Below are 12,500 nucleotides of genomic sequence, written 5' to 3'. Positions count from 1 at the left end.
GAAGAATCACGGCCCGATGAGACACGAGGCTGAGGGTGCAGGACGGTTTTGGGTTCGAAACTTTAAAGTCATTACCTAGTCACTACCAGCGCTGACTTTTTCTCTCGTAAGGGCAGCCTTTGGAAAATACCTCGATTAGTTGATAGATTAATCGATAGAAAGACAGTCGTTAGTGGCAGCAATTATGTACTGATACTGAGGAAAAACATTTGTTATAATGAATTGAAGCGTTTTAGAAATCAAAAAGAAAAATTCGTAAAAACTAAAACTGTGATACGTCGGTTTAAAATATTAAAATATAAGAGTCAATGTCATCGATTACGTCGACAAAAAACTCAAACAAAAACTCAAAACTGTTAAACCAAAGTCCAACACTGTTAAAATATGGTCCACAGATGCCATTGAAACTCTGAGAGGTTTCTTTGAATGCACTGTCTGGGACGTCTTCAGAGACACACATAACAGCCTCGACGACTACACACACACAGTGATGTCATACATCCGGTTTTTGTATGGACCAGTGCATCCCTGACTAGGACCGTGATGTCACACAGTCATACCAAACTCTGGCTCTCAAAAGAATTGCTGCACCACGCAGGAAAAAGAATTCTGCCTTTAACAGTGGAGACAGGGAGAAATATAAGTCTGCTAAACATGGACTGCGCTCTGCAATCAGGAAAGCCAAGTCTGACTACATGAAAAAAAAAAAAAAAAATTGGAACAACGACTCACTACCAATAACCCCTGAGCAGTCTGGAACAGCCTGAAAGAGATGACAGACTACAAAAAAAAAGGGGCCCGCTCCACAATCAGACGAGGACCCTAGTCTCCCCGACAGGCTGAAGGAGTTGTATTCACAGTTTGGGGATGTACACACCACAGCACTCACCCCCCCCCCCCACCCCTCCCTTTTCCATCCAGGAGGCGGAGGTGAGGACGCTTTTCAAAACACAACACAAATGGGAAGCAGCAGCAGCAGGGCCAGACCAGCTCTGCTCAGTCACCGTGCTGATCAACTGGCCCCAGTGCTCACTGACATTTCCAACATGTCCTTACGACAGTGAGCAGTCTCACAGCGTCTTAAAAAATCTACCATCGTCGCCCGGTCCTGAAGTCAGCCAAAACAACACGCCTCAGTGACTTCAGACCAGCTGCCTTCGCATCAGTGGCGATGAAAGTGTTTGAGCACTTCATGCTTTCCTACCTGAAGTCCTGCATATTCCCCACCGATGGACCCTTATCAGTCCGCTTTTCGGACTAACAGGTCTGTTGAGGATGCTCCGAACCTGGCTCTTCACTGCACTCTGCAACACCTGGAGTCAGCCAACACCTACGCATGCGTCCAGTTTATAGACTTTAGTTGGCTTTCAGTACCATTAATCCTCTCACACTCCTCACCTGGCTTCAAGACATGAACATAAACCCAGCGCTGTGTTACTGGACGTTGGACGTTCTTAGAAACAGACCTCGACCTGTCATTGGGTGACAGCGCCACATCACGCCCTCTGACCCTCAGCGCTGGTGTACCCCGAGGCTGCGTGTTGTCTCTTCTGCATTTCTCCATCTACAGCAATGAGTTCACATCTCACCTCACCTCCGCTCAGTCAAAATATTCAAGTACACGGACGACACCACTATCAGTGGACTTATCAGTAACAACGATGAAACTGCCAAGAGGTGTATCGGGCTGTATATTGGTGCAGCAACAACAACCTCGTAATCAATACATCAAAAACAATGGAAATAGCTGTAGACCTCAGGAGGAGGACAAACATCGAAGACCCGGTTATTTTTTCCGACCAACCCATAACCCTGACAGGCTCCCTCAAATTCCTTGGCACCTACATCGGTAACACTCTGAAAATGGAGCATCAACACGAACCATATCATTGAAAAGGCCCAACAAAGACTGTCCTTCCTCAGGCAACTGAAGAAATGTCGTGTCACAAAAAAACACCTGTTGGTTCACTTCTATGAAGCCATCATAGAGAGTGTCCTCACATCATCTCTCGAGTCGTCTGGTACGGGAGCTCAGACAGTCACACCGAGAGGAAACTGGAGAGGAAACCAAAGCCTCCAACATTTATGGTGCCAACTCAGATAGGGTACTGGCCTGTACATGTCCTATATATTCACTCTACACATTCTCACATTCATGTGTTTCCATTCTGTGTGTGAGTTGTTGTAATGGTTTATGGTGTCTGGATGCTTGTCTATCTATCTATCTATCTATCTATCTATCTATCTATCTATCTATCTATCTATCTATCTATCTATCTATCTATCCTTTCAATTATATATCTAATTATCTATCTATCTATTTATTTAGGTATTTATTGGAGAAGAGACATTGTAAGCTCAATTGATTTGTTTATTTTTGTTCTTACCTTTAGTGAACAGTTGTGTGAAATTCTAATGTGTTATTAAACGTTCAAACGTTATGCGATAAATTCTGACATCTGAGTATGTGCCCTATAGTTTGATTCAATCAAAAGTAGATTAAAGCTGGAAAGCAGAAGTAATTAGATACTCTAAATCATTTTGTACATTATAAAGTAAGTGACTGGGTCTAAATTAGAGAGGGATTTCAGAAATACCTCAGAAACACATTAACCAAGTAAACGAACCCAGGGTGCCACGGGGGGATGAAGAGAGCGCAACAGAACTATTATTCAATTGTTGCATAACCATCACAAGAAATTATGGCTACATTATGGATCAATCACAATTATAGAAGAGCGTAAATATGAAACTAGCTTTGTGAACGTGTGCAAGACCAGCACAGTCAGACAGATGAAGATAATGATCCTTACAGACCGACCGTCGACGTCTAGATTCACTTTTCTTTTCTGTAATTTGACCATTAAAATGAAATTATACCAGTGAAGTTATTAAGTTACAGGGACGGTGCCATGCGTCATGATCCCTGCTCTGTGTAATTGTATTATTATTATTACTCTGTTATTAACTATAGTTATTACCATACATTTTTAATCCAGTCCACTTTCATTCACAAAACCCTTCATTTCTGTCTGCTCTTATGATAAACCACAGAGAGCAGATATTCCAGGTGCCTCAGGATCTCAGACAGGTGGTGAGACCATGAGAATTACCCCCCCCCCCCCCCCAAACCAGCTCATTCATCTAAGTAAACAAGCAGTCTTAAAGGAGACATGGATGCTGCATTGGTCTTTAAACAGAATCAAATGCAATAGTTTCATTTGCTCTTAAAATTCAAAAGCGCTTTCTCTCGCTCTCTCTCTCTCTCTCTCTCACCTGAGCACATATGGCAAGAGATGCCCTGACCACTCAGGTTGCTGCGGAGATCCAGCAGTGTCTGGAGGTTTGTATCTCGCCGGAACAGCAGAGGGGCGTGGCTCGCAGGCCGCAGGAGAGAACAGCAGTAGGCTGACACCATCAGAGTAAACACATACACGGCTGCGAGAGAGAGAGAGAAGGGAGAGAGAGAGAGAGAAAACAGCTGATGAAAGGGGTGAGGAGATGAAAGACAGCCTGTAGCGTGATGTTTATTTCAGCAGACTGCTTCCAGGATAAAAATACAAACCTCTCTTTAATATTCATGTCTCTCCCTTGTTCTTGATTCATCCTGACTGTCATTAATAACCTATAGTTTATGCTTAAATCATGAATTGTATAAAGATAGTTTTGTGCAGGAGAAGAGAGGGCCTTTGGAATGGATGGGACAGTCAAATGTGTGAGGATTCCTGTACCTATAATGGTTTTGCGATTCTCCACCACTGGTTCGGCCACCCAGTGCCGCAGTGTTCTCTGGAGATGGGCACTGACCACGCCCACTCCCCCCTCTCGATTGATTGACACGGGGGTCTCCATGGTGATGGACAGCAAGGAAACGTCGGGGTCAACGTCACAGGCCTCTGAAGCAGAAGGGAATTGTGTTGTTAGACTGATGTTGTTCTCCTGGGCCATTCTCTCAGCGGTAGCGCTCTCTGGTAACTGAGGGCCTAGGTGTTGTTCTACAGGCAAAATTTGGCATAGTAAAAATAGGAATCACATGTTCCAGAATCAGAACTGGGCACTAGAGAGTTGGAGTTGGCTGTTCTAGAATCAGGATAAGTTTTCTTACGACCAGGAACTAAAATCAGGTGGTTTTTTGGCGCTAGGCCAAAAAAAGAAAACTGTTGAGGATGAGGGAACTAACCAGAAAACACAGTTTTACTGATGCAGGAAAGGACCAGCTGTGTGTCTCTTTGCGTAATTACCCGTGTGCAGTTCTTTAAAGGCACCTGAGATAGTTTGGTTGATTCCCTTTGAAACGGAATCCCGGAGATGTCACTTCCTGTTAGGTTACAGTATGCACATTCCTCTCAGTTCATGACGTCACAGACTCACCTGGCTCCGCCTCCACGGTCAACAGGGCAACATCGTCGTCCTCATCTGAGAGCGGGCTGGGTGTGACAGACAGCTTGGTCAGGACCTCCCACCTGTGAGAGTTCCAATCCCAGAATGCCTTAGTGCCAAGACTTAGATTCAGGTTTTATAGAGGTTTTATCAGTATAGATACATGTATGCACATATACACATACACACTGTTTTCTTCTCCAAAGGAACCTTAACGGTGTAGATCACGGACTCACTTGTAGGAAAACTACAACACTTTGGGCTCAGACCCACAACCGTTCAGATATTAAGCTGTTTCCCTCACAAACTAACCCATTGCCAGTTTACATAGTGTTCACCGATGCACTGTTGTTTAAAAAAACGATCTGAAAACCTAGACATACACAGTTTGAACGGCAATGGAGTATGATCAGAAAAATAAACTGATATAGTCTAAAACAGCCATGTTTTTCTCATCAGAATCATACCGTCGTTATAACCGACAGACGCTGTGTGTGCTGTAAATAGAATTACCATTTTGGACAGGTGTTCTCCTTGCTTGCCACACACTGGCTCCAGATGCAGAGGGCAGCAGGCATCAGAACAGACACCCAAAGCCAGCAGCAGCTGACAATCAGTGCCATGAACAGACCAAAGTCGTGCACTGCCGGGATCTGAAAAGGTCACGAAGAAAGGTCGAAATGTCAAAGGTCAGGTATGTTCTGAACTTTGCCAAGACCTCTTTTCTACTTAATAATCTAAAATGTCATACAGAGAGATAGATGGACCAGGGTGCAAAGGTCAACTGCGTTCCGAATTACACTGAGATCTTCTTGCTTTTTTAAATGGTTTCGAATTCGTCAGACGGAAACCCCCTGACACGTAAAGATGAGGCCGCAGTTGCTCGAGGAAGAACATGGGTGTTTGAGACGAAAAATGTCCTTTGAAATCAGAGGCAGGCCTCTTTGTCCCTTTTCACTCCGATTCTGTTACAGTCTATTTCATCAGCACCTCTCCGACTCTGATCCAAATGCCCCCTGAATCCTCCGCTTCAAAGTGGAACGACTGTCAGATTTCGAGAGAGCGGCGCAGCCTCCCAGGTCCTGAACAGCTTGCGGAGAGCTGGGGCACGTTCGCTCCGGCAATGTTGGGCTCAGAAATTTCTTAATCAAAATGAATGGCGTGGAGTGATAAGGCTTCGCTCTCAGGCCTCGTGGGTTTTGTCTTCTGCCAAACAACGGTGAATGAAAACAACTTGCAGCGCTTCTCAACCCATTCACGATGTGACCCCGAAGCCGTTCTCCCTTGATTGTCTCATTTCTCCTTTCTAAAAACAGCTTAATAGTCCATGTGTTTCCCTTACAATTTACAATTTACAATTTACAATTTGGCATTTCGCAGACGCTTTTAACCAAAGCGACTTACAATAAGTGCATCAATCAGATCACATTGCTCCATGAACAGAGATCACAATAAGGCTGTAGATTAATTACCCTCAGTATCACGCTCCTGGAATTCTGTGACAATTAAATGATAGAAAACAAGACTTGCAGCATAGGGACAAAGTTAGTAGCATTTTTTTTTTTTTTTGGAAGGTTAGGCAGTGGGGACAGGTGGGTTATGAAAAGGTGGGTTTTCAGTTTCCTGCAGAAGATGGCAAGAGATTCCGCAGTCCTAACTGAGTGAGGAAGGACGAGGAAGAATGACCACCACGGAGCAATGGCAGAGAAGAGGCGTGGTCAAGAAGAGCGGCTGCCGGGTTCCCGAAGTGAGGGGACCGTCAGCTGACCAGAGGTGGTAGAGCAGAGAGCTGTAGCAGGGATATAAGGAGTTATCAGAGACTGAAGGTAGGGCGGGGCGGAAGCCTCTTGTGGCCTGGTAGGCCAGCACCAGTGTCTTGAAGTGGATGCGGGCTGCTACCGGAAGCCAGTGGAGTGCAGTAAGAAGCGGAGTGACATGAGAGTGTTTTGGGAGGTTGAATACCAGGAGTGTAGCGGCATTCTGAACAAGCTGAAGTGGCCTGATGGCGCAGGCCGGTAAGCCAGCCAGTAAGGCGTTGCATTAGTTGAGGCGGCAGATGACAAGTGCTTGGACCAAGAGATGGGTTGCTCGCTGTGTGAGGAAGGGGCAGGTCCTCCTGATGTTGTATAGGGAGAATCTACAGAATCGAGTGACCACCCCTTCATCTGTAGGGAAAGTGATGCTTCTTTATAGTGAACTAAAACAATGGAGACTGTACCTGTGAATAGGTGTTGGTGGCGCTGGCTGTGTTGAGTACCTGTGAATAGGTGTTGGCGGTGCTGGCTGTGTTGAGTACCTGTGAATAGGTGTTGGTAGTGCTGGCTGTGTTGAGTACCTGTGAATAGGTGTTGGTGGCGTAGGCTGTGTTGAGTACCTGTGAATAGGTGTTGGTGGCGCTGGCTGTGTTGAGTACCTGTGAATAGGAGTTGGCGGTGCTGGCTGTGTTGAGTACCTGTGAATAGGTGTTGGCGGCGCTGGCTGTGTTGAGTACCTGTGAATAGGAGTTGGCGGCGCTGGCTGTGTTGAGTACCTGTGAATAGGTGTTGGTGGCGCTGGCTGTGTTGAGTACCTGTGAATAGGTGTTGGCGGTGCTGGCTGTGTTGAGTACCTGTGAATAGGTGTTGGCGGTGCTGGCTGTGTTGAGTGCCTGTGAATAGGTGTTGGTGGCGTAGGCTGTGTTGAGTACCTGTGAATAGGTGTTGGCGACGCTGGCTGTGTTGAGTACCTGTGAATAGGTGTTGGCGGTGCTGGCTGTGTTGAGTACCTGTGAATAGGTGTTGGCGGTGCTGGCTGTGTTGAGTACCTGTGAATAGGTGTTGGAGGTGCTGGCTGTGTTGAGTACCTGTGAATAGGTGTTGGCGGTGCTGGCTGTGTTGAGTACCTGTGAATAGGTGTTGGCGGCGCTGGCTGTGTTGAGTACCTGTGAATAGGAGTTGGCGGTGCTGGCTGTGTTGAGTACCTGTGAATAGGGGTTGGCGGTGCTGGCTGTGTTGAGTACCTGTGAATAGGTGTTGGCGGCGTAGGCTGCGGCCGTGGTGAAGGACGTGAGAAAGGTGGCTCGCCCAGCGGTTTTCACCGTGTGGATCATACGCTGCTCCGGTTGTGCCAGGTGAGCTGCCTGTCTAAACGTACTGATGAACACAAAGACATCATCCACTCCTGTAGGAGATAGCCAGATAGACAAACAGACAGATAGCCAGACAGGTAGACAGACAGACAGACAGGCAGACAGACAGAGAAAAACCAATCATGAAAAATATGAATTACAAAACCACAGGGCCGGTTTACGACCGACTGTACGTTTTCGTCGTTCCTCTTAGACTCACCGATGCCGATGATGACGAAAGCCGCGACTCCGTTTAAGATGCCCAGGTACTGCACCCCAAACACCACATGGTACAGAAACAGCGCCACCAGGCAGCTCAGGCCAATGCTGGCCAGGCCAAAGAACGTCAGAAACACTGCAGACAACAGACCAACAGGAATGAATACACACCTCCTCCCTGAACTCTCCTGTCTCTACAGTCATACTCTACAAACCATCTCAAAACGCCCCAGAGTAAAAGCTACTGACCACAGACTGGAAGTCATGGGTTTACACACAGTTTATCCACAGTTCATACTGGCTTTTGATTTTAGATTTGCGACGGGTTAGAGGTTATGAGCTTACACTGTTTATACTTTTTTTTATAGACTTTTGATTCATGAGATTGCAAGAAATGTTTGGTTCCATTTGGAAGGTTTTGGTTTGTTTGTTTTTTTTATCTCTTTGAGAAATATATCTTCTAAGTTTCTGAGATATGATATAGTGCCGAATCAGGATAACATGATCGATATTGTACATAAATAACCTGTACAAGAATTTACGGGAACTGGCAAACAATGATGATCTGTCACAGTATGGGGAGCAGTTGAAATCTAATCCATTTTTGCCTGTATAGAGGCTCAGAGCAGCAAAGCAGCGGGGAATTTTCTGGAAAGAAGTCAGGAGACAAAGAAGGAACCATTTTGCACACACCGAGTGCTGTTTTTCTGAGCTTTCATCTCTCTCAGGCGCCTTATTGATATGCCAAGAAAAAATAGCATTTAGAAAACAATTTGTTTATATCAGAAGAGATCAGAATTTCACGCCACATCACCGACTCATGCCTGAGTATTTTAACGGTGTTGTTCAAGCTTGTGTTTGCACGCCGCAGAGAACTCTGAACAGTTCCGTCAGGTCAGAATGAAAAAGGGGACTTAATAACATTGTGTGTGTGTGTGTGTGTGTGTGTGTGTGTGTGTGTGTGTGTGTGTGTGTGTACGTGTGTGTGCGTGCGTATGTATGTGTGTACATGTTCGTGCGTGTGCGTGTGCGCGCGTGTGCATGTGTGTCTCTCTGTTTGTGTGTGTGTGTGTGTGTATGTGTGTGTGTGGGTGTGCGCATGTGCGTGTGCGTGTGTGTGTATGTGTATGTGTGTGTGACCAAGTGTGTGTGTGTGTGTGTACGTGTGTGTGTGCGTGTGTGCGTGCGTGTGTCTCTGTGTGTGTCTCTGTGTGTGTGTGTGTGTGTGCGTGTGCGTGCATGCGCGTGTGTGTGTGTGTGTGTGTGTGTACGTGTAAAATACCTGAGAAGGAGGTGAGAATGTAGACCAGTGCAGTTATACAGGCTCCACTGAACAGAGCCAACAACATGTCGCTGTGAAAGGTCCTCCTGACTTCATCATCAAACAGTTCAGTTCCTCCATACAACACCTTCACCTTACTGACAGACAGACAGACAGACAGAGAGGGGAAGGGAGAGGGAGACAGAGAGGGAGAGAGAGGGAGGGAGACAGAACAGAGACAGATGGAGGACAGAAAGACAGAGTGAAACGGGGTGAAAGAGAGAAACACAGAGAGAGAAACAGAGAGAGAGAGGGAGGGCAGTAGACAGAACAGAGATGGGGGGGGCAGAGGGAGAGAGAGAGAGAGAGAGAGAGAGAGAGAGAAGAAAGAGTTGATACAGGATATCAGTATTGGGGAAACAGAGCTATGCTGACAGGCGGAGAAAGCCAGGCACTGATGGGATTATCTTAATGACATCAGCACAAGCATGCTGAGCTCAGCCCAAAGCTGTAATTACACCAACAGAGACGTAATGTAATTTTACAATCAGTTGAGGTCATTTTCCTCTTTACCGCGGCTCCCAAACGCCGCTGTGTCAACAAGGAGAGCAGATAACCCCAAAATGAAGTTTAAACCCCAAAACTACTCTCGTCACTGGAATTAAATCTCACAGACGTATGGAAGACCTCAGCAGTCCAGTTTGAATGTCTAATGACGAGGAGAGAGTCACCCGGCTGACAGGGACCACGCTGGCAGTGCCCTGCGTCGTTGGCATCGGTCGTCATCGGCCCTCAGCTGTCTACCCCCAGCATAGACTTGTACCCAATTCACCAACAATTAGCGGCAGGGCCGTCGCCAGAAGTGCATTTCAGACACTGGCGCATGGCCATGATTGGTCTCTGCCTCGCTCATTTAGCCCCTGGAATTGGCAGAAAACTACAACACCTGAAAGCTTTGATGAATCTACCCAACCCACTAACGAGCAGATTTGCCATGCCAGTTACACTCACCCAAAGTAGGCACTGACGTTTACTTAAACTGTCAAAATGTCTGTAATTACACTAATTCTGCAGTGGCTAAATTCTCAAAGTCCCGTTCTTTCTCTCTCTCTCGGGTTGGCGGCTCCACAGGAAGCTTAAGAGTCTTGGCTTCATGGCTGGAGTGTAAAATTTCCTGGAGCTCATTTCAGCATTATTTTCTACTGCGTCGGTCCATAACTCTGTAGAAGACTCGACTCTGATTGGACAGCGAGCGGCTATTACTTCTGCGTAATAACCGCCGAAATCAGTTCGTTTGGAACAGAACATCGCCCAGAATTAGGCTCGGTTAGAGATGTTTGCCTATGCAGTGAGCAGAATAGATGCAACATAAAGTGGATCTATGTTAAGTGACAGGATCTAGCAATGTACTAGCGCTTTAATAGATAAGAAAATAAACAAGCCGATGTTTTGGAAGACGATTTTGAGTAAGTAGCTATAGAATAGGCAGAGGGTTGTGGAAAGCAAGACTCGGCTTGGAGCGGGAATCACATCACTCTTTCAGGGACAATCAGCTCCTTGACTGGGACAAGTGACTGATCTTTCATCTCCTCTTAGAAGCTCAGTGTCACGATTATCCGCAGGAGAGCGCTGTTATGAATCACCCTCATAATTACATTTTCACTGATGCGTGTCGATCACGTTCACACTTAAAAGTGTTCAAGATTGCACTCTTGTTTTACACTGGAGTATTTGCTGTGCGGTTTAGAAACTGCGTTCCCTGTTTTTGCTGTGAGTGACGAACCTGGTGGACTGACGTGCCAGAATATTGCCGTACTGAACCACAAAGTCGCGGAATCGCTGCCTCTGCTCGTGCGGTCGATCCTGTAGGGAGTAGAAAGAGGGTAGCGGAGCTCCGAAATGAATCTCGCTCCGCAGGAGAGAGGAGTGAAGGCTGTCTGGAGTCAAACTCTCATCCACGTACCAGTAGAACTGTGGATGGGTTATGGCCAGACTCAAAGCACCTGGGAACAGAACACATACACACACACAAACACACAAAGACACACACACACATGCACACATAGACACACACAAACACACAAAGACACACACACGCACACACCACACACACACAAACACACAAAGATACACACACGCACACACCACACACAGACACAGACACACACACACACGCAAACACCACAGACACACACACACACACACACACACACACACATAGCTTAGGGTTTTAACAGTCTCAGAGCAGGAATATAATTTGGGGCCTTGAGTCTGGGCAGAATTAAAGACACCCCCTGAGGGAAAGAGGATCTGTGAATGGGGGGTTGAGGGGCGTAACTGAAAATGGGATGGGAATTGGCAATTCCGTTCATAATTGTACGACCATTGTGGTAATACCGGTTATTGCTTGCCTGGCACTGAAGACCCATTTCATTTTCCCTGTGTGCTATTCCCATGGGAATCCCCTCCAGCAATTACGAACGTTTAGAAACCGAATCAATAAATAGACAAATGATTCCTCTTGATCGGTAATTCCAGGGAACGCCGAAAGCCCTGGCTGCAAATCAATGGACTCACCGTGGATGTCGGCCAGATCCGGGCCCATGCCGTCGTAGTAGATTTTCCCGCCGCGCTCGCTGGGGAACAAGTAGGACAGGAGGGAGCTCGGCGGGGAGCAGTAGGATGGTCCAAGCGGAAGATCTCTCAGAGCTTCCAGAGGTTTCCAGCAGAACTGGTGGTACTGGGGGTGCTGCATGAGAAGCTTCTCCACGTGATGGATGGTGTGAAGACGCTCGGCCGTGAAGATGTTGCTGTCGTTTTCTCCTCCACCCTGAGCCACAAACACCAGCTCCATCCTCCACAGAGCCTGGGTCTGCAGGTAGGAGTAACCTGGAGAACCCGACGCGAACCTGCGTTTTCGGACCGGAGGGGATCCGCGGTCCCGGGGCTCTTCTGTCGCGTTGGTCTCGCCGATCCCCGAGGAAAGTCCAGACTCCGTCACATTTGTAGACTTCCGTTCCCCTCCCGTCATTCCATCCTTCTTTTTCCCAGAATTCCTCCTTTCCTTTTCTCCTCTGTCTTCCGCGTCCTGAATGGCGCCTGCTTTTCTTTTTTGTTTCTCAGCCCCAGCGCTCCTCGGAGACCCTGGAGTTTGTTTGTCGCCGGCTGACACGGGGGAGGCCTGTCGGTTCAGCTTGAGGAGCAGCAGGTCTCTCAGCGCGCCGGAGTCGTAGTCGTCCGCGTCACGCCTGTGCCTGTCCCAGGACCCCAGCTGGCTTTTCAGAGCTACGGCGAGAGCGTCGAAACGTTCGGCGGAAGGGTGGCTCCGCACTTCGAACGCGCTGTAGGAGAGGTCGATGTCCAGCGGGGCGCAGCGGAAAAACATGTAGGCGGACAGGCCGAGCGGAAGCAGGAACCCCGCCCCTAAAATGACTCCGCTGGCCACGGGCTGAGCGAACACCCAGCCTACCACCCACCACACCCCACAAATCCCACGCTCTGCACCGTCTGACCCCTCTGTCCCCACATCACTCT

At 47.5% G+C, this 12,500-nt stretch overlaps 1 protein-coding gene across 1 annotated transcript in view; it reads right to left on the bottom strand.

Annotated features, from left to right (window-relative positions):
- disp3 (dispatched RND transporter family member 3) overlaps positions 1–12,500 on the bottom strand; it is a 28,512-nt gene that overhangs the window by 15,930 nt on the left and 82 nt on the right. Inside the window, exons 1-9 of the mRNA XM_030780221.1 lie at positions 11,544–12,500; positions 10,750–10,969; positions 8,988–9,124; positions 7,707–7,841; positions 7,379–7,539; positions 4,894–5,033; positions 4,372–4,463; positions 3,732–3,896; positions 3,277–3,438 (exon numbers count right to left, since the gene is read on the bottom strand). The exon at positions 11,544–12,500 is cut by the window's right edge and continues 82 nt beyond it. Coding sequence (XP_030636081.1) covers positions 3,277–3,438; positions 3,732–3,896; positions 4,372–4,463; positions 4,894–5,033; positions 7,379–7,539; positions 7,707–7,841; positions 8,988–9,124; positions 10,750–10,969; positions 11,544–12,500 — 2,169 coding nt within the window. The remainder of the gene's footprint in view (positions 1–3,276; positions 3,439–3,731; positions 3,897–4,371; positions 4,464–4,893; positions 5,034–7,378; positions 7,540–7,706; positions 7,842–8,987; positions 9,125–10,749; positions 10,970–11,543) is intronic.

Source organism: Chanos chanos, chromosome 1 (assembly GCF_902362185.1).
Source record: "Chanos chanos chromosome 1, fChaCha1.1, whole genome shotgun sequence".
NCBI lineage: Eukaryota > Metazoa > Chordata > Actinopteri > Gonorynchiformes > Chanidae > Chanos > Chanos chanos.
Note: the sequence above shows the minus strand (reverse complement) of the source record. Positions and strands in the feature narration are given on the sequence as shown.